This window comes from Otolemur garnettii, unplaced genomic scaffold (genome assembly GCF_000181295.1).
Source record: "Otolemur garnettii isolate 467f Iridium unplaced genomic scaffold, OtoGar3 scaffold00005, whole genome shotgun sequence".
NCBI classification, from domain to species: Eukaryota; Metazoa; Chordata; class Mammalia; order Primates; family Galagidae; genus Otolemur; species Otolemur garnettii.
In genome coordinates, this window is record NW_003852400.1 from 38,623,220 (window position 1) to 38,645,905 (window position 22,686).

Sequence of the window (22,686 nt, forward strand, 5' to 3'; positions counted from 1 at the left end):
CCTTGAATAGAATTGCTATAAACATCTGCATATAAGTCTTTATACAGACGTATGTTCTCATTTCTCCTGGGTGAATACTTAGGAGTGAGTTTGCTGAATCATACCGTGTGCTTGTTAACTGTAGAAGACACTGACGGTTTTCCCAAGTTGCTGTACTATTTTGTGCTCTTACTAGCAATGTATGAGAATTTAGTTTATTCTGCATCCTAGCCAGCATTCTGTATTGTTTGTGTTTTTCATCCTAGCCATTCTAGTAAGTACATAGTGGCATCTCACTGTGGTTTTAATTTTCATTTCCCTAATAGCTAATGATGTTGTGTTTCTTTTCATGTGTGTATTGATCTTTTTTTAAATTGTTTTCCAAGAAGTGTTCAAATCTTTTGACCATCTTCTCCCCATTGGGTTGTCTTACTGAGTTTTAAATGTTCTTTTAATAAGCTATGGCTACAAATTCTTTGTCAGATGTATCTTTATACATGTTTCCTTCCTAATCTGTGACTTGTTGCTCTACCTCAATCAGTTTCTTTGGAAAGTAAGTTTGATGAAATCAGTTTATCATTTTTTGAATGCTTCATGCTTTTTATGTTCTAAGAAACATTTGCTTAACCCAAGATCACAAATATTTCCCCATTTTTTTCTTCTAGAAGTTCTATGGTTATAAGTTTTCCATTTGGTTTCATAAACCGTCTCAATAGATTTTAGTGTGGTACAGGATAAAGGTTGATACGTTATTTTTGAATGGCTATCAAATTATTCGAGACTCATTTTTACAAGGAATATCCTTTCTCTTTTAAATTATAGCTCAAATTTTATGACTTAAAATTACTTTAAAAACGGCATATAAACGTGGTGTGTGTGTGTAAAAGATTAAAGATATATTTCTAGAAATGTGCCTATTTATTGCTTTAGAGGACAGGTATTCTCTCTGTTTAAATTGTTTTCACAAAGCATACCATGAAGTACAGAGGGAACATTAGCAAGTCTTTTATGGTGGTTAGGATAGCCATCATAAATATGAATATTAGTATTCACTCAGGCCAGTTTAAGTGAACTGTGGATTCTCATTTTCTCTGTAAGTGGTAAGTACTTTTTCTTCTGAGATTATTTTTGTGGAGGCCTCATATATGTGAAGTTTGTGCCACATTTGTTGCTTTGATTATTCTTTAGTGAAACAAAAGTCCATATTAGTTATAATGATTATGTTTAGGATGGTAATGACAGTGATAGTTCTAGCTAGATTGAACAGCTTCTGAGCATACAAAAATTTGTGTCTACTATATGTGAATCCAAGCTGTATCAACAATTATAGAATATCATGCCAACATTTAATAAGAGGATTAGCCCATTTAGAAGGGAAATAAAAATATAGCTATCAGATCAGTCTGGTGTTAGGCCTGATTCAAGGAACCTCTCAACAAAAAATATTTCTTTTATTGGAATTTGTTTTCTCAATAAACACTGCAGATGTTTTCTATTTTAAATAAATCCTTTTTTAAGAAAAATATTCAAACCAGGTGTATTGGAGAATGAGTCTTAGCTTTTTCAGGTTTTTAATAGTCAACCTGGAGTTCTGTCGGTCTCAAGTCGTTCCTGTTGGTCTCAAATCGCCGTAACACTCGTAAGATATGTTTTTGTTTTCTGAAATGTGATAACTCTTCAGGAACATAGTTGTCTCTTACATCTGATGCAGATCCATTATCACTAGAGGGCAGTAAACACAAAAATATTTAGTGGATTTACTTAGGCTAGAGTTTTCTTTCTTTTTTTTTTTTTTTAATATTAGCTTCAATCAAAGAAAGACAGTTTTTATAATGTGAACATAGATTTAAAATTCTATTACTTAAAATTTTGGTTATAAATTCCTTCTATTGTCTACCTCTAAAACACCTTTGAGGCATTTGAAAGCCAGGGGAGACTTGAGATTGCTTTCGAAAAGACTCTGGTTTGGTGCGATATTGTATTTAATATCTGGTGTAACTTTGCCTCAGAATTCTATCAGGGATATTTAGTTGATTGAATTTGCATTTGTTCAAGTGGAACAATACTAGATATAGGAGAGCCCACTATACACTTTTCATAGACTTGCTTCTCGATTAATACATGTAACAACTACCAGAACATTAGTTCTAAGGAGAAAGGTGTAAAATAAATGTAGATTTATTATAGGATGAAATATTTTTCCAATGGTTGTAATCTTACTGAAAGGAATGTTATTTCTAGGAAAATTCCTTAGATTATAGAAATCTGAGAGGTAATACACTTCTTTTAAACAATATTTCTTAAATATTTTAAACACAGTAATATAATACACAGTTTAGAATTGATTATATTAGTAAGCCTATTGTATAGATGCTAGGCTAAATATAGAGCAATGCCTGAAATACTTTTTTTGATGATTTAGCATACTCTGGAGCCAGACAGCCTGGGTTCAAGTTCCTGCTATGCTACTTATTGGATTTGTAACCTTGAGCAGGACATTTGATCTCTTACAATTTCCTTATAATTTGGTTTGATTTTCTTTTTCTTATTCAAAATGCATCTTTTCTCTCTTGACCTTTGTTGCAAAGTCACTGATGCCAGCGTCAGAATTCTACCTGTACTGGCAGAATTTTAAATGTCTCAAAATGTCCTGAAATGTTCCAGAAAGGCTATGGATGGCTTGGGTATGTGTTAAGGACTGAGAAAGTAAGAAGTAAAAGAGGAGTGGCCTCTAGAAATTCTGAGGAATATTATTAAAAAGGAGACCCAGAAAAAGAGAAATGAACACTATAGGACATTAATTTTTTTTTCTATTTCAACACACACGTATATAAAATTATTTGGGTATTTGAGAACAGTGAATTACAAATAAAAAGACCTGCTTTCTCACTGTGGGCTGCTCAAGTTGTGTTCTTGGGACTCTTCTGGACCTCAATTCCTTGTCTAAATGTGTCATCACCATTACCTCCATGAGTGAAGGCGACTGTATCTTGCTCATGTAGCATTCCCAGACATAAGCAGGTCTCACTACATGGTGGGTTTTCCTAACTATGGGGACACCTGCTTCCTCACTGCACCAGTTGATTGGATCTGCCCTGTCCAGAGATCAACCAGGGGGTCGAGTAACTGTGATTCTTTAATTCAAGGCACCGTAAAGTCAGCAAAGGGATGAAGGGTAAATGAGTCCCTCTTATGTTCATACCATTTATCATAGAATTTGCATCATCCTAATTATACAATGAACTATCACACAGGACATAGACTGAGCAGAGGCTAAAGGAGGCCTGGACTTGCAGCTCAGCCCTGTCACCTGTGGAGCATATTGTTGAATATTTTAAGGAGGTCCATCTTTTCACTTTAAAAAAGATAATATTTATCTTACTACAATGTTGCCAACATTAGAAACAAGGTCAGTAAAACTCTCAGCTCACAGTGAGTTCCCAGTAAATGCTGTAAGGTATTACGGTTTCTTCATTAAAATTGGCAGAAGCCAAAGCTGACTGTCAGAATCTTATGACTGCGGCCCCCTGCACATTTCTTTTCCCGATTATCTAGATTGTCTCCCTACAGGTTGCTACTACCTTGGCAACAGGAAGGAGCCCCAATCTGCCTCTTTTAACAATGAAATGAGTTTTAATATTGCTCAGAGGTTTAAGAAAAGATTTTTTATTCCCTAGAACTAGGGAAATATTCTTTGGTACTTTTTGCTTGATACCATTAAATAGCCTGACTTAGTGCAGCAAAATAGGGATTTGCTACTGAATTATTTCAAACCTAGCACCTGTCAGAGTTTAGCACATAGTAGCTACTAAATAGAAGTTGGGAGAATGAAGATACCACCACCTTCAACAGGGAGCTATGGCAGCCGATATTAGAGGGAGAGGGCAGTGAGCCAGATATGGCTGAAAACCACTGTGGAGCATCATTTGGGTTGAAATGATGTAGTTTGACACTTACACTTGCTCTGCAGGGAGCACACCACACGTGCCCCTGCTGCAGGCCCTCTGCTTTTGGCTACAGCAGACTTGACTTTCTCTTCCCCCATATCCACATGGCTTGCTCCCTCTTTTCCTTGGTCTCTGTGTCATCTCCTATGAGGGACTTGCCTTCATCATCTTATAGAAACCTGTATTCCTAATCTTTATCCTTACTTTTTTCTCCATTGCGCTTATGACCCCATGACATATCATTTATTAATGTCATGGTTGAATGTAAGCTCCAGATGAGATAACTTTGTTTTGTTCACTGCTATGTCTGCAGCATGCAGGACAGTGCCTTGCATATGGCAGGAGCTTAGTAAGTATTTATAGAATGAGGAACAGTTAGAATTTGAAGCAGGGCTGGAATAGTTGATCCTGAGATGTACTTTGAATGATTTACATATGGCTTGGAAAACCAGTTGGAGGGAGACTGAGCAGAAGGAGGGTATTCTAGGCAGTGAATCCAGTAAAGATAAGAGAAATGAGATTGTCCTTGTATTTTAGAGATTGGGGGAATACGAGTCTTCCAGTGACAGAGCAGAGATGCAACAGAGCAGCTGAAATAGGCTTGGAGTTGGGAACTAGGGCCAGATGATGGCAGTCTGCAGCTCACAGAGGAATGTGAAGGTGATAAAGCAGTCACATGCCAAGCTGTGGGTTACGAGATTTGAAGTAACAGCCTGAAGCTGGATTTGGGCAAGAGTGTCTGCCTTTCTTTACTTTCTCATGTGGTAGTAGCTCTGGAATTCCAACAGCATGTTCAAAGAAAGCAAGAGGAGAGCTGCAAAACTTGCTAGTACTCAGCCTGGCTGTCATGCAGCATCACTCACAGGTGACACAAGCCGCTCAGATTCCACGTCGGGCTGTGTGGCTGGCTCATTAAGGGAAGGGGTGTCTTTGGAGACTAGCTGCCCTAGTGATCAGCTTTATAGATGAGGACCCTGACACAGTAGAAAGTTAGAATATTTGTCAAGGATTGTGCAATAGAGGAGAACATGCCAGGGTTATTCCCAGATCCAGCTGGACGACTCCTGTCAAAGCTGAGAGTGTTGGATGCATGGAACGCCTGTTGAATGCTAGAAGAGAGTCACAGATTGTATCTGAGATACTGTAAGAAATATGGATGGACCCACTGACTGAAACGGAAGTAGCTATGATAAAAACTACTTTACTTTTTTTTCTTGCCCTGAGGAATTTATTTCTACTGATTAGCACTAGAAATAGCATTACCTTTGAAAATGGATTAATCAAAATAAGTTTTGTACTGGTTAAATATAACAAAGCTGTCAAATTCCTTGACTTGGGGGAATTAGCCCCTGAACATACCCTTTATACTTTGACCAGGCTTTAAATTTCTTAATGTAGGTAATTTCTGATGCTTTCTTCAGGAAGTTATTCCCATGAGGAAATTTTCTTTCAGTCATTTGACTAAAGAATTTTCATTCTGTCATTTTCTATTTATTTTATCACCTTAAAGAACTACTTTAAATAGAAAAAATGTTTCATGGTTTTGGAAAAGTTTGTTGTGACTGGCAAGGCATTCAAGAGGGGAGAGTATCTTATATTTGGAAATAAATGGTACCAAATTTAAGTCTGAAGTGGACACTGAAGAGTGTGAGCCTGAGACAGAGTCTTCGTGAAGAGGCCGAGTTAGGGGATTAATAGAAGGTGGTGAAGAAGGCATGATCACAGAAGTAGAATTAAAACCAAAGAAATTTAGGACCCTGAGAGTTGAGGGAGGAGATTGGCAGGATTGGTCCAAGGATGTGGCACACTTCAGAGGAGTTAAGGGAGGGTAAAACCAGAAAAAAAAAAAGGAGGATATTAGTATTCTGGGGGTAGTTTCAAGAGTGTTGGGATTTTCATTACTTTCCTTTACAGAGAGTTAAGAGGAAGTTAGGAAATTAACACAACAGATGTGAATAGCAGTGGAGGACTTTAGCACCAAAAGACCAATAGAAACTCAGAGAGACCAAGTTTTACCCAGATGTTTATGAGAGAGCAGGTTATCTAAGACAGAGAAAGGTGATATAGAAATACTTAAATGGCAGAAAGACCGCAGAATAACCATACTGGCAAGTCATAGAAGCAGATGGCGATGAGGCAGAATAGACAGAATTTTATACTAAAATAGAGTAAAATCTATATTTCCCTCACTTCTCATCCACAAGACCTCTTTAGTATGAAAGTTACAAAGTAATGCTATCCCAAACCAAATAGAAAATACTGGTTTTCTGAAAAGAATTTAAATTTCTTTTTTAGCCCTCCTCATAAAGTGTCTGATTACTCTTGCGCTCAATTCTGTATTCCTAAGAGCCACTTATTCCTTTATTAACATTGTGTACAGTTGCAAAAATATTATCTTCCAGTAATCAAAATATGATCCTCAGTTGTGTGTACAAAACTCTGCATTCCTTGTCCACGCACAGTGCATTCGCTTTGAGATGCTCTTTTCCCCAATCAGATTTATATTTAGAAGTCATTTCCACCCCTAGATTTTGAAGGTTATGTAGCTCAGCCATACATAACAATAGAAGCAAAAGGAGCTGGGAACAGCCGTGCCACACAGGTGAGGGAACATGTCCTTTTCATCTGTGAATTCTGGGCCTTGGTTGTATTTTATATGTTGGTTGTATCTGCGTTACCAGGGAAGCCACTTGTTTGGGATTTGAGAGAGGGAAGCAATTAAAATGCCTGATTGCCATTTCGGAGCCGGTTTTATTTGGAAGGAAGAGAAGTCAGAGAATATTAAAATTCATAGAAATAACTCCCAAAGGATTGGCAATTCTTATTTAAGAATGAACTACGAATTTTAAAGAGTTTTATGGTCCTTATTCATCACTGCAGGGAGGGAAGCCCCATTCATCTTTTTATAGGGCAGCCTCAGAGTGGTTGGGATACCATTATTAGCTGGCGTTTAAGGGGGGCGAGGAGGCAAACCGCCTCTACACAGGCTTGCCCTTGCCAACCAATCACAAGGCAACCTGTGCTGAGTCCACGCCCCCTGCCCCTAGGGATCAGAGATGCAATGCAATTGGTAGGTAGTTGGGGTTTTGTGGGCGGGGTTTCTTTTCACTCTCCCTGGCTTCCCCCGCAGTTCCTTATTTGGTAGCTTTTGACAGAACTCTTCTTTCTTGCAGCTAAGCATCTTGACATACATTATTCATTAAGTCCGGGAGCTCAGGGAAGGAAAGATGCAGACCCTTAGATCTCTAGATACTCCTTTATCATATGGATGGTTTTTATTCAAAATAGTTTTTGAATTTTGTTCCATTCTGGAGTTTTACAATTGGCATGTATTTCATGGGGAGATGGCTGGATGGGATCTAATGTATACTTAATTACCAAAAATCTTTTAAAAACCTACACACTGCGTGGCTTGTGGAGATTGTTAAAGATTTTGAAGATATATACATTTTAGAACTTACTGTCTATATACATAATCAATCAAAAATGCCTGAAGCCAACTATTTACTGTCAGTGTCTTGGGGCTACATAAAGGTAAGATTTATTTAGTCTTTGAAAATTCCTGATTATCTGATTACATAACTGATAGTTTTAAGAAATTACAGTGGAGTCAGGGTTTCAGAGCAGTTTTATATTCTTACACATGAACTAGGGAAAAATACATTTTTTATTGGTCAAGATAAGATTGTGTAACTTTTATCAGTTGTAGTTGCATGTTAAAATAGCTTTTTTTGACAGGAAATGGGTTTTCTGTTCAAGTGGTACAGTTTGAGTTGTGTTTTGAAATATTAAGGTAATTAATAAAATTCACTGAAAATGAAGTATTGGGCCAGATTACTTACCCTGATTCATGGACTCCAGTTAATATGTAGCATTTAAAGTTTATAAAATTAATTTGTGGCTCTTTCTAAAAATCTGTACTACTTTAACCTGAGGAGGAATATGTGGATTTTTTTACCTTTTATATATAAAGCTTAAGGTGATATTAAAAACTGACATTACTTGCCTACTGAAGTGATATTTTATTCAAATGAAAACTTGGTTACTTGTAAAACCGGAAGAAAATTTTTGTGATACTGTTATTGTTGTTAATCTCAAGAAATGAATTAATACCCTGAATCTGGCAGGATTGTATTCATGCCTCAAAGGCTTTTTGCAAGCCCTCTGGTATTGTTAGGATCGCAGTTCTGTCTCCATAAGAGAAGCAAAAGGTAGAAAAACCTTAGTCCTAAATGAAGCATCACTTCATAAATTGACGTTTATCCTTGAATATTTGAGCCAATCACAATACAGTTTTAAAGATTCATTTTTCCATTACTCTAAGGACTTTCAGATGGAAATATTTTTCATTTTCTCTCTTTTTGAAGAAAAATCTGCCCTTGGGTATTAAGATTTACTTGAATTCTAAGAAAACTAGAAAAGTTTGTTCGGTTTCGATTGTCTAAATGATCATGATTCCTTATTTACCTTTAAATCAGTGGATGTTTGCATTTTTAAATGTTTTTTTAAATATTTAATTTTTTATTATTTGAATTTTGCTAGCCATTTCTTGAATAAAATTTTTTTTAAAGTACGGGGTATAAGGATAATAGAGGAAACCCCCATAACCAGCCCCTGCCACCCCAGGATTTCTCTGTTAGCTTTTATTAAGCTCATAATCGATGCATTTTTGAAGAGCTTCACATTTGTATTATGATTACAAACAATACAACCAAGAATCTAGATACAAAATGTATTTATCTTCTTAATGAAAATTTTTCCTAGATAGCTTTGTTTATGTTTTAACACTGTACCTTTAAAACATAGGGCAGATTTCGATATATCTAGTCTTATTATGCACTTTGAAAGCTTAATTTTTGTGCAGTGAATACAATATTTATTTAAATAGCTGTTCTTACTGATATCTACCAAACCTGTATGCATCACAGTACAGCATAGTCAAATGATGTTTAGCAGAATACCCTCGGGGGGGGGGGGATTATTATCTTACCATTTCACCTGTATCATCACTTCCTTAAATGTAAGTTGCGGAAGATATGTGACAATGTGACATACCCATAGCATGTTAGCATGGTGCAGAAGTGCAAGGGATTACATTGAAGAATATTTTAACTTTGTTTTATTATTTTATTTATTTTGCTTTCTGAATAATCTTAAATACAGAATGTAAGTTGGAGAACTACAGTTCTAAAAAACAGAATACAGCATTCAGATTCAGCTGCATCTTCATTTTCCTTTATGCCTTAAGTGCTATACACAGACATTCTGGTGCGTAAGAGAACAAAGAAGTTGAAAGCCTTCACTTAGAAAGCTTCCTCTTTTTTTCTTAGTTGCAACCATAATTCTATGTACTGTTTAGATCCAAACAATTAGAAATTCAGCAACAGAAGATATTTATAAGTTACTTTCCAAAATGTAATTAAATGTTTTATTAGATTGTTCTCCATTTTAACCAGTTCTTTGGAAAAGCAGTCCCGTATTATGTTTCTTCTAAATCTATTAATTGAAAGATATTATGGTATTATCAACAGAATGCATTTTATTAGCTTTGTAATGATTCCTTCTCCCTCATGGTAATTTTACATAGCTATCTTAATCAATGTTACGTCATTATCTCTAAAAAGAGAGAAATTCCACTTAGATTTTAAAGTGTTTGTTGAATAGTCCAGTATATTATTCTAAAGAACATCTAGCTATCCATTCCAAAGCCAGTTTGTAAGAGCAACTTACAGTTGAGAAAGCTCTTATGGTGATTTTTGTGATTATTAATTTAGCTGCCCTGGAGCAGAAGTTTTAGATTAATAGCAGAAAAGGAAAACAATTTTAATTCTTTTTAGAACATAGCTCTTATGTTATAACTTAGTTGACTCTTTGAACGTTGTCTTTAGGAAACCTTCACACTCCCTTCCTTGGCAAGAGAGAGGGTTGCTTCAAATATTATCTCTTAAAATTATGTTAAAATGAAATACTTACTTCTTGGAGCACCTTAATAAGCCTCGGTAGGGAAATAGATGTATGATGAAGGGTGTCTCCAAACCACGTTTTTATATGTTGAAAAAAGGCTGGAAACTAATCTGGGAATAATGTGTATGATGCAAAAACAAAAATACAAACTGGAATGTGCCGTATGTCATTTATTTGGTCTGTACAACAGTTAGATTCCTTTCACTGGCATTTTTCTCCTTAATTACCTGTACTAACTGGCTATTTTGGTGAATTATATAACAAACCACCAGGAAAATTATACTTCTTTCTTTATATTCTTCCCCAAAAATCCAGTAAGGCAAGGCCTTGTGGCTCACGCCTGTAATCCTTGCACTCTGGGAGGCCAAGACTGGTAAATTGCCTGAGCTTAGGAATTTGAGACCAGCCTGAGCAAGAGCGAGACCCCTTCTCTAAAAGTAGCTGGGTATCGTGGCCCACCTGGTCCCAGCTACTCAGGAGGCTGAAGCAGGAGGATCACTTGAGCCCAAGAGTTTGAGGTTGCTGTGAGCCACTCCAAAGGCAACTCCAAAGGCAACAAAGTGAGACTCTGTCTCAAAAAATAGAAATAAAAAAAAAAAATCCAGTAATCCATAGAATGTATAGCCTATTTGCAGGTAGCACACACATTTTCTTCTTGAGCATATAACAACCTATTCCTTATACCAGGTTATACGTACAAGTTAGAAGATGGGTCTGGGATTAAATGGGGTCCTATCTAACCTTTTCAGTCACCCCCCTGAAGGCTTGCATCATTTTTTAGTTTCACTGAAAGAAGCACAAGGTAGACAGCAATTCCTATGTAGACTGCTGAAATTCTAGCAGTGGCTGAAAGCTTTGCCTGTTCTCCCATATTTTATACAAAAGCACTTTGTCATAACTAGATAGTTTTTAATAGCACCTTGTGGCTCATAACATGGACGATTTCAGGCCAAAGAGCTATCTCACTGAATGCCTGTTTTTAATCAGCACGCTCATTCTCATTTGAATGTGCTTTGCCTAATGAGTAGATTTTTCCAAGGGTAACTTCCTCTGTAAAGCAAGGATTTTCTTACCTCCAAGACATTACGCATGATATTATAATTATGGCTATGGCTTTCCATATGAATATTGTCCTAAATTCTTTAAAAGAATTGGAAGAAGGTAGCTAGCTCTTCAGATATGTATTTTAATGGTCATAACTATAGTCAAATCCTTTGTCTGTCTGTCCTGCAGTGACAGACCTCAGATAGCAATACAAAAAGGCCCCCAAATCAGGGACTGAGTGGCAAAAGAGAACTGGGAGAAGGAACTCAAATATTATTGATCACCTGCTATGTGAATATAAGGTACTTTTCTGTAGGCGCTCATTTAATTAGCTGTTGGCTGATAATTTACTCAAGAAAATAGAACATAGTAAAGATGGGCATAAAAAATTTTGACCACTGTTGCAAATGTCTCTGTGAATATGCTTAGAAAGCCTCCAATTTAATTTTTTCAGTAGTCTGTAATATGTAATGCCAAATGAACATAAACAGCCACCCATGTATGGTATACTACAATTTAAAAAATCTGTGTATACATACAAATGTAGAAAAAAGACATAGAAGGAAATTTAGTAATTAGCAGTGGTTATCTCCGAGCAGTAGGGAATGACATGATTTTTTCTTCTGTAAAGTATTCTAGATTTTATGTGGCACGTGTGCATTTTATATTCATAAAGAAGTTAAAAAAATACATAAATAAACTGAATTTTGTGTTCCTGAGTTTGACAGTAAACTCCCCAGACCAGTAAACTGACAAACAGAAAGTGAATTGGTCATATGAGTTTCTGACTACAGTAGAATGCAAATGTTCAGTTTTTGTATCCAACAGTCTATTGAAGTTTGGGGAGTGGGAATGGGGTCTTCCTCTGTACTTTGTGGTGATACTTTTATTTTTTTTATTTCAAATTAATACGAGGGTACAAATTTTTAGGTTACATTGTTTTCAGTTCAACATATAGTTGAGCCCTTCACCCAGGGGGCATGATGAGCACCCACACATTGTGCACGTTAGGTGAAATCCTGCCAGTCACCTCCCCCTCCTCCCGCCTTCCTGCTCTGTCCTCTCCCCTGCCCCTTGCTAGACTATATTTGTATTTTAACATTCTTGTGAGCATGTAGTTGTTTATATATTGGCTTCATAATGGCAATGAGTACATTGGATTTTATTTTTTTTCCATTCTTGAGATACTTTACTGAGAAGAATGCGTTTAAACTCCATCCAGGTAAACACAAAAGATGTAGTCTCCATCTTTTCTTATGGGAGAATAGTACTCCATCGTATACATTTGCCACAGTTTGTTGATCCATTCATAGGTTGATGGGGATTTGGGCTGCTTCCACGACTTGGCAATTGTGAAGTGAGCTGCAGTAAACATTCTATGCAAATGTCTTCGTGGTAAAAATTTTTTTTTTCTTCTGGGTAGATACCTAGTAATAGAATTGTGGGATCAAATGGAAGGTCCACTTTTAGGTCTTTAATTTCTTACACCTAATCTAGACGATCAATAAGATTGACTTTGGGAGTGATTTAGCAAACAACATTGAGTAGGCTTTCTTGGTATGAATTACACAGAGAAGCAAGATTTTTTTTTTTAGAATTTGAAATAAATTAGTCCGATCCTGTATAAGTAGTACATTTTAGGCATTGCTAAAAGATAAATACACTATTCAACTGCAGACATAAATGAGACTTTATGGTGAAACACATAATTTTAAGGATACTGAAGATTAGAGGAAATGTGTTTGACGTTTTTTGATTATTTAATAGCAGTTACTATACATATAGAAAAATTTATTGTTTCTATATAGTAAGAGAAATATTAAAGGCATATTAAAAGGCCTACTTGGGCTGTTTTTAGAGTCAAAAGAAGACACATTAAGAGTAGCTGCTGGGTAGGTAGGAAAGCATAAAATCTTGGAGAATTTTGGATATTAGAAATGCCATGTGGTGGTAGTAGACTAATTACAATATTTCTCTGAATAAAATGGTCACCACAGCATTAGTAAAATAAATTGTGAAATAACAAAGTAAGGAATTAAAAATTAACCTGTTTTCTATTCAGTAACTTGGGGGATGGTTTGGGAAATTCTGTGGATGCAGAGAACCAGTAAGTCATGTATCCCCTACTTGAAAAACAACTTGTAAAATAAGATATTATATATTATGTATTCAAATACCATATATAGTATAATGTACTATATAATACCATATAATATTTACTTTATTTCTTTGTGATTCTGGAACAGTACTCAAATAAATCATTTTACTTTTGCATTGGGGTAAAAAGACTAGATTTTTAACCTCGAATCAGTGTAGATATAAATTTCTGCAATTGACAAAAGTATGTATCGTACTTTCTTTGGCAGTTTTTATGTATCTACAAATTAGGTTTTATTTTTTCTAAATATGTTTTAAGTTTTTCATTCTTTTTCTCCCTAGATTACCCTGATTTTCTCCATGAAAGTCTTAAGTCTGTGCTGTCTAATATGGTAGCCACTAGCCACATGTGGCTTTTTAAATTGAAAATACAGCAGAACCTCCATAGCTGACCATCTCCCTACATTGACCACCTCCTTGAGTTTACCTAGTTTTCATAGCCCAGGCATGGACCAGTTGTTGTACGTGTGAGTACAGTAGGCCTAGTGCCTCATGTTGACCACCTCATGTTGATAAGTTGGTTATGGTCTCGTGGGTGGTCAATTAAAAGTAAATAAAGTTCAAAATTAAGTTTCTCATTCATAGTAGCCACATTTCCAGTGCTTACCAGCTACATGTGCCTGGTGGCCACTGTAATGGGCAGCACAGATTATGGTATTTTTCCATCTTTGTAGAAAGTTCATCTGGATGGCACTGATCTAAACTGTCAGGACAATTTGAAAATTCTTTGGGCATGTCTTCCTGTGTCTCAGAGTATGCTTATCTTATTTCACTTACATTTTCCTCTTCTATTATTTCATTTTACCTTTCTGTTTTTCAGTTTAAAAGGATGCTTAATCGGGAGCTCACCCATCTCTCTGAAATGAGCCGGTCTGGAAATCAAGTGTCAGAGTATATATCAAACACATTCTTAGGTGAGAATAACAATATACAATTAAAAATTTTTATTTCAGGTATTTACTTATTTGTTTGGGGAGGGGGATTGGAGTACCAGCTCATTTTTGAAACTAAACGAGTATTAGAAATTCTCTTTGTTTTTATTTATCATTTCAATAATTTGATCCTAGAAGCAATAAAATCTAAGATGACAAAGTACTTTTTTATTTAGCTTTATTTAGGACTTCAGGGGTTCTCTGAACTCAAGTTGTACATTGCATTTATTTTTCATAGTGCCAAACTGTAAACTATACTTTACAAAAAAGATCTATTCATGTGTTCAGTAAGTTCTTGTTGAATATCAGCCATTGCTGGACAATGGGTATTTAATGATAAATTAGAAATAATTTCCTTCCTCAATGAGTTGACAGTCTAATGGACACTAGGCCTGGTAAACCCATGGGGAGATAACAGCATAGTTGCTAAAGAAAAGTTTGCAGATTAGGATACCAAGTGTGGTATCTTGGGACAAGCCTTCTACCCTTCCACAGAAAGAAATTGCAGTAAGTAAAAGTCAATAATTTGAACATCTCCTTGGTTTGGATTTACCTTCAAAACCAAAGTGCCATAATACCTAATTGCCAATTTATTCAGACATTTATCAGACATGTACTGTGTCTAAGGATGAGTTAGAGGTGCTCACTGCCTTGAAATAGTAGGTGAAAGTTTTGAGACATCTAAGTGTTTGGCTGCAGAAAATAACAATTAGCATATGTGTATATATCCACTATCATACACTGTCTGAGATTTGGTATTACCCGTAAAACCTGGTTATAGCATAACCCTTACCACACTACAATATAGAAATTTTAAAAAAGTAGTAGAATTAATCCAAGTCTTTAAAAAGGCTGTTTCAAATCCGACAGTATGACCATTTCAGTTATGGCTCAGGTTTGTATACCGCTGGGTTTTATGACATGTGTATGAAGTCTCTACCACTTCAAAGTACATGTTGAAACTGGAGTCCTTAGTTGGCAAGGGCAGTTTTCAAGCCACTGAGTGAATTTTAGAAAGGAATGGAAATGATAAACAGTGGAAAGAACCACCTGTTTTGTTTTCTCCCAATCTGGTTTTGTAAGTGTTGCAAAATTTTTTATTAGGCCATTCTATCAAAGAGATAACCATATTAGTTGTCCTTTAGTGGAATTTATTTGCTTAATTTTGAGTTCAAAGATAGCAAATTGAACCCACATCAAATTGAAATAATTTTCTAAAAGGAAAAGTTCTATGTGGAAACATTTCCTGCAATATGTATAATCAATTACAGTCCATCCAGTTTTGCATACTGTGGTAAAAAAGATAGAATTAATAATACATGTACAACATTTTCTAAATTTCTCAAGATAAACAACATGAAGTGGAAATACCTTGTCCAACTCAGAAGGAAAAGGAGAAAAAGAAAAGACCAATGTCTCAGATCAGTGGAGTCAAGAAGCTGATGCACAGCTCTAGCCTGACTAATTCAAGTATCCCACGGTTTGGAGTTAAAACTGAACAAGAAGATGTCCTTGCCAAGGTATGATGACTTCAGAGATGACGCTCATAAGTATGCAGTGATGCCCTTGCATGAGTTTTGGTTTCTTCCCTTATAAATAGATGGAAGAGTTTATTAATTTGTGGGAGGGGTTTTGTTTTTATTTTTTGTTTCCACTTTATCGCCCTTAGTAGAGTGCCATGGCCTCATAGCTCACAACAACCTCAAACTCTTGGGTTCAAGTGATTTCCTTGCCTCAGCCTCCCAAGTAGCTGGGATTACAAGCTTCTGCCACAACGCCTGGCTATTTTTAGAGATGAGGTCTTGCTTTGGCTCAGGCTGGTCTCAAACCTGTGAGCTCAGGCAATGCATTGGCGTTGGCCTCCCAGAGTGCTAGGATTACAGGCATGAGCCACTGCACCCAGCCTGTGGGAGGGTTTTTTTGAAGATGGAAAAGCACTTTAAAAAGTTCTTTGTAAAGTATTTGGATTTTATTGATATAGAGATTTAGATAAGTGATTTGATATATATGTTTGTTTGTTTTCTTGCATTTTTTATTTGATTGTTTGCCCTTAAAGAGTTGGAAATTTGGTGTGTCTTCTGGGTTTTAGGAGACTAGTTAAGACTTCTGAGTAGATTTTAGCCATTTAAGAAAGCTTTGATATTTAAAGAATATAAATGTGTTGTATCGTCATAGTCATTAAGTTAAGCAAATACTATTCAGTCTGTACTACATTCAAATGCATTGGCCTAAAGTTTACCTATACTCACATGGTGCATGCATTAGATTCAAAGTCAATCATTGTTTTAAAAAAAATTCTTAACAATCGTTATATTCAAGTCAGCAATATATATATATATATATATTTTTTTTTTTTTTTTTTTTTGAGACAGAGTCTCAGTATAATGTTGCCCTCAGTAGTATGATACTGCATCATAGCTCACAGCAACCTCAAACTCTTGGGCTTAAGCAATTCTTTTGCCTCAGCCTCCCAAGTAACTGGGACTATAGGTGCCCACCACAATGCCTGGCTGTTTTTTGGTTGCAGTTGTCGTTGTTGTTTAGCTGGCCTGGGCCAGATTCAAACATACACCCAGGCTGGCATGTAGTTAATGCCAGCCTAGATGTATGTGGCCAGCGCCCTACCCACTAAGCTACAGATGCTGCCTCAAGTCAGTAATTTTTAAACAGTTGTATTCACGTTCTACTTCCACTTTCTCATTTTTCTGATATTGTTTTCTAACCTCAGGAACTGGAGGATGTGAACAAATGGGGTCTTCATGTTTTCAGAATAGCAGAATTGTCTGGGAACCGGCCCCTGACTGTTATCATGCACACCATTTTCCAGGTACCGTAGTTAAGTTCTGTCCTATTTCTTTTAATCAGGAACTTAATGTCCAGGCCGTGGATTGTACATGCCCATTGTCTTCCTTCCTACTCATCCTCTTTTGCTTATTTTGATACTTTTTGTTCTTATTTACTCCTTTGCAAGGGACACATAAACAGAAAGGTGAAATGTGGGTGAAGTACACATAAATTATGATTTGGGTAACTTTTTGTATTGAAGAAAAAGGATGTGACGTGGGGGAGCTGAAGCAGTTCACTAAAATAAAATGTAGAAAATCACCTCCCTGACCCTGACTTTACATAGAGAATGGAGCACTAACTTTAAGAAATGAATGAGCTTCCTGCTGCCTTGCCTTAGACTTCAGTCACTTTCCCGTGTCCTGCTGTCTTCTCTACGTCCATTTCTCCCCCTTGTTGAGCCTTTGGCCCAGCGCAGGGTATTTAAATGAGAAGTTGAGGCTGTTGTACAGACCTCGGGACTGGAATGGTCATGCCAGCTCTAGAGAGAAAGTGAGTTTCGGTTGGTGTGATCCAGTGGCTGAGTCAATGACACTTGACGGAAGCCACAGTCGGACACAGAGACTTGTATAGTAGTAGCTCATTTCCACCACACACGGCATGGGGTCAGCACTGCTGGGCTCCAGGAGCAGAGAAGGAAACCCAACTCTGGTTTTGTCCCACAGTCTCCAGATCTTCCCAAAGGCTTCCATCTTCCATGTGAGAGTACAGTAGCTATTTGTGGGTTAACCTTAGGTAACACTGGTATGTGATTTTTTTAACATACACTATGGGAAAAACTTTTTTTTTACATGAGAGGATTTCTTTTCCTACAGGAACGGGATTTATTAAAAACATTTAAGATTCCAGTAGATACTCTAATTACGTATCTCATGACTCTTGAAGACCATTACCATGCTGACGTGGCCTACCACAACAACATCCACGCTGCAGACGTCGTCCAGTCTACGCATGTGCTCTTATCGACACCCGCTTTGGAGGTACATCTGTCTTCTGAAATTGGAAGAACACTAACTTTCCCCTCATAGAAGCTCTTAAACTTTTATACTGAAGGGTTGGCAGTGAAGAAAATAATTGGATTTATTGGAAGTATTTGGACTTACATGGAGAAAAAAATATTAACAGTTGTTAGTAAACAGTGACGTCTTAGATGCATTTTCGCCTGTGAACATTGGCCAGAGATTTAGTGATTCATCTGTTTCTAATACTGTTTTTTTGAACACATAGACATTTCATATAGTATATCTGGCTTACGCACTTTGGGTTAGTTTTTTTCCTTGAAATGTAGTCTGATAGCTTTTATAGTTACAGGTCAAAGGATGACTATTTCATAAAATATAAGTAATACATTGATATTTTCCTAGAATTTACTAGGAGGAAACACTTTTAATTTTTACAGTATGATTTCCCTTATCATTTGGGGGAAAGATGCTCTTTTTGCTAATGTATTTGTTTTCATTATAAAATTGTGTTACAGTTGCTATCTATACTGTCTGATTTTCCAGGCTGTGTTTACAGATTTGGAGATTCTTGCAGCCATTTTTGCCAGTGCAATACATGATGTAGATCATCCTGGCGTGTCGAATCAATTTCTGATCAATACGAGTAAGTAAAGTTTCTTTGTGTGTGTGGAACACATTTTTCCTTTGTATATTATAGAATGTCTGAGGGTGTTTCCAGAACAATAAAGTCCTTTTGAGATAGGTAAATATGTGTTTTAATGATAAGAGGATATTCATGTAATTTAGCTCTGAAAATTTATCATTATGGTTAATGAGGCAAACGATAGTTGAAAAAGGTATATTCCAGTACATCTCTAAAAAAGTAAAAATAAAATGCCATTTTACTGGGCAAGGGTAATTAAGAGTGTACAGAAAGATTTAGGTAACTGTATTGCCCCTAAATTTTTAAATATAAAAGGAAACGGTTATGAGAAGTAATGTTAAAACCTTCCTTACTTTAATAGGACATCATTTACTCCTCAGAGGTCATGCAGCGTCCCTTCTATGTCACCATACGGAGCCCTGTTCTTTCCTTTTTAAAACCTCCTAATGACAGTAGCAGGAACTTCTCTCTTAATGTAACAGTTTTTAACCATTAAATTTTTTTTCACTGGTGACAGCTCACTGTCTAAGAAGCCACCGCTGAATTTGGAAATACAAGGAGTAGTAATGACCGTTTAATATGGAACATCTCTCACAGGCAGCTGCACCGAAATCCTCTGGAGGAAATGTTTAGGGGACACTTGAGCTCTGCCTTTATAAAGAGGTTTATGTTAAGAGCAACTCTAGTACTTGCCGGTTAACTGCTAAATGATTGACCTGAACTATGACTTAACTCCCTCCCCCTGTGGTAGATTAATATAAATTTAGTTTCATATATGAAAAAATAAAATGCAAACTTAGTGAATTTTTTTTTTCAGTTTGTTAAGAATCTGCCTTCCCCCCCTCACTGATCTTCTAGGTAGCAGTCTCTTCATGCCGCATAACAGCTCGGCTACAGGATGGCCTGTGAATCCATTCACCATTCATTTCCTATACTTTGCTGTAATCAGATGTAAAGAAAGAATTTCAATGTAACCTTGATTTGAGAGACTTAACTCAGACCTTTAGGATTATTTAGGATCTATTTTTATATCTTTTAAAACCCTCTGGACAACCCTATTGCAAAATGCACATCAGTGACTCACCCACATAGGGAGGACTGGGAAAGTCAGGATTTCCTGAGACGTGTGGTTGCTCAGGTACATTGTAGAAGTTTAGTTTAGGACCTTATTTATCCATATTACACAGGATAACATTTCACTTTCCAGCCACCTCATGAGGACCTATAGTGGGGCACTTTCAGAACACACCAAAGCATGTACATGAGGATGAATACACACTGGATGCCGCTCCTGGGTTGTGTCAGTGATGTGGGTTGACTGTTCTTTCTGAGAGGAGCCGGGGTGGGGGTGGGTCATATGGTCCAATGAACACTGGGACTTCTCATAAGCCTGAGCTGATGTATTATTTTAATGCCTATGCATGCCTTGATAGTTTCCTAATTTTGTAGATTTTTTTCTAACAAATTCATGAAGTGTTTGTTTAAATCTCATTTTTTGTCCTTAAGAAAGATTTTCCTCTTGGTGACACCAGACAGTCAGATGGATAAGTTTTCTTTGCATCCCAGTCTGTGCCGTATTGTGTGTTCCTTAATCATAGCATCAGAATTAAGAATAGCATAGAGGACAAATTAAAACAATTCACAGCAAAGTCACTGTCTTCCCTGTACTGCAACCAGCTCTGTCCCTCTTCCTTGTGAATCCTGTGAGGGTTTGGGCTCAGGCTCGCCCCTGACAGACGTCTGGGTCCCTGTGGAGTCTGTGGTTTGAACAGGAAGTCCTCGGTCCACAGATGAATCTGACGCCTTCTGACGTTTCAGAGCCACTGAATAAGTGGAGAAAATCGGGGTGGTTTTAAATACAAGAAGAGTGGCCCGGATGTCTGTTAAAGGCTATTTTGTGAGTGACATGTCTGGGGGAGAAGAAGAGCTAATCTTGCTTCTGAAAGGGAGAGGACCAGGATAGAGTGGGGGAAGACTCAGTGAGAAGAAGAGGGATGGGAAAGGCTTTAATAGCAGAGAAAGGAGAGAGAGCAGAATAGAGTCTGACCAGGAGCCAGCAGGTTCTCACAGTCTCAGGGGGCTTCTGTTATCCCTTATCAGTAGGATTGAATGTGGGAGGGGGTTTCCCCCTGGGAGGCATCCCTTCTGCAGAGGGACTGATTTTTGTATTCAGGGCAAATCTAGGAGTAAGAGTTACTCCCTTAATTGGCCACAAGCCAGGGCCAGAGTAAAAGTTACCTGGTCTGTTATTTCCCAGGAACAATGGCTTTGCGGCATGGGGGGTTGCGGGAGGGGTTTGCTGTGATCCCAGTTTGGTTTCTGGCCTGCTTCTTCCCACTAGCTGCCTCCCAGATATGGGTGACGTGTTGTTGGGTTAAACTGTGAGTTTTAGAAGGCTATGGTATATTTTTTCTAGGCTTTCTTGCAGGTCTTGGGATAATGTGTGGGAAAAGTGCAGGGAAGACCCCCCGTGTCTGAGTCCTGTTCTAATTCCTGTGGTTATCTCCAGGGCAGTGAGGAGTGGGATTAGGATGGGTGTTCTACTGATCAGGAGGGGCAATGTTTATATTAGGAGATGGATCTGCAAGATGGCAGGTGCCTGTCTGGTGGGTGGCCACACACACAAAAATAGGCCTTTTCTTGTGTCAGACATGAGCTAAGGTGAACTGAAAAAAAAAAAGAAGAAAATTGTGAGTTCTCCGATTCTGTCCCGGTTTGTTCCTGAAAAGGAACTGGCAAGTGCTGCCCTGAGGAGAGGGTAGAGTGGCTCATGGGTTTGTGGGGGACAGCCAGGAGTGTGGATTCTGGGGAAGAGTTTTTGAGAATTAGGTCTAGGGTAAGAAGGAGGGCGATCATGGTGAAGTTTGGGGGGGTCCTAAGAAGAAAATCTACTGACATGAAATGACAATAATCCATTGACATGAGATGACAGAGTATAATCTACCTGTCAGGGTTAGGAAGTGTTGAGGGGGAAACTGTGATGATTTAGAGGTAAGGTATCTGGGACGGGCCCAGGGCCAGTGAGGATCATAGGAAGGGGTGCAGGGGTGAGAAGAAGGTTCATGGTTGATGTTACCATCCCAGAGATGGGAGTTACTGCTTAAGGGAGTGAGCAGATGTTTTCTGAAAAGGTCTGGGATAGTGAAATTGCTGTACTAGCTATAGTGGTGGGACAGTTCCCAAGCAGGTGTCTGCTCGGTCAGGGAAGTACGCTCCCTTCTCTTTGTGGTAGGTCAAGTGTACAGTGGATGTCCTTCAGCCATGATCTGGGCCTGGAACAGCAGTATATATGTTGCGGGGGGTGGGGAGGGACAAGCAGATCCAGCATCTGTGAGATAAGGGTGAAGAGGTTCCATTTATAAAGTCCTGTGTGAGATTGGTCGTGCTGAGTAGGTAGAGGTATAACCTCAGGGAAGTTTAAAGGACTGGAGAAGGGATTAGGGTGAGGAAGAAGGCAGTTTAACTAGAGGTAAAGTCTTGTTATGAGAAGTCTGTGAAGTCTCTCCATAGGTAAAAGTCCTGGAGAAGTGTGAGAAGGTTTTGACAGAAGAGGAGGGTTAGGGATAATTATAGCTGAGATCAAATCCTGTAGTCGTCCCAGGGAGGGCAAGCTGATGTGTAGTCTGACTGCTGTGAGGTAGTCAAGGGGTCATGCAACTTTGGGGATGAGGGTTTGGGGTGGAGGGTTTGGGGATGTACCCAATTTCATGATGGGGGGAGCTCGTTGACGTAATGCACTTTCTGCATCTCCCCAGCGAGGTTCCTACATGGCCGGTATCATTCGCTGTCTCAGGAAGTAAACCAGGAAAGTGACAGCAAGGAGTTTGACTTCTCACAGAAAATACAATCTCTTTGTCCCCACCAGGTTAATGTCTGGTGCTCTTCTTCTGATCACCTTGTAGTAAAAACGGAAGGGAAGAAACCAAGTTTTGGAATGTAATGTAAATCAAAAGAACTTTTTGTTAAGAATATTCCCTGCTACCTTAGGAGCCAGACACAGTGATGTCAATTAGGAAAGAAAAGTGGCTGGTGTTTTAAAAAGTAAAGAAGACCCTTTTTTTTCTTCTTATTCAGTTTTAAATGAGTAACTAACCTTATTTCTTTTGTTGAGTGCTGCTACCTCATCTCCAGGACACCCATACTTAGCAAGGGCAGTTTTTATTAGGCAAAAAGATAGAGAAACAGTTGCACAAACTTTGCATGTTAACTCTTTA

At 37.7% G+C, this 22,686-nt stretch overlaps 1 protein-coding gene across 2 annotated transcripts in view; it reads left to right on the forward strand.

The window, feature by feature from the left end:
• The window catches only part of LOC100954042 (cAMP-specific 3',5'-cyclic phosphodiesterase 4D), a 389,004-nt gene that overhangs the window by 353,032 nt on the left and 13,286 nt on the right, over positions 1 to 22,686 (forward strand). For both annotated transcript variants that reach the window (XM_012812430.2, XM_003782743.3), the window contains exons 7-11: positions 13,912 to 14,005; positions 15,371 to 15,543; positions 16,752 to 16,850; positions 17,683 to 17,847; positions 18,373 to 18,472. In XM_012812430.2, the coding sequence (XP_012667884.1) occupies positions 13,912 to 14,005; positions 15,371 to 15,543; positions 16,752 to 16,850; positions 17,683 to 17,847; positions 18,373 to 18,472 (631 nt within the window). The remainder of the gene's footprint in view (positions 1 to 13,911; positions 14,006 to 15,370; positions 15,544 to 16,751; positions 16,851 to 17,682; positions 17,848 to 18,372; positions 18,473 to 22,686) is intronic.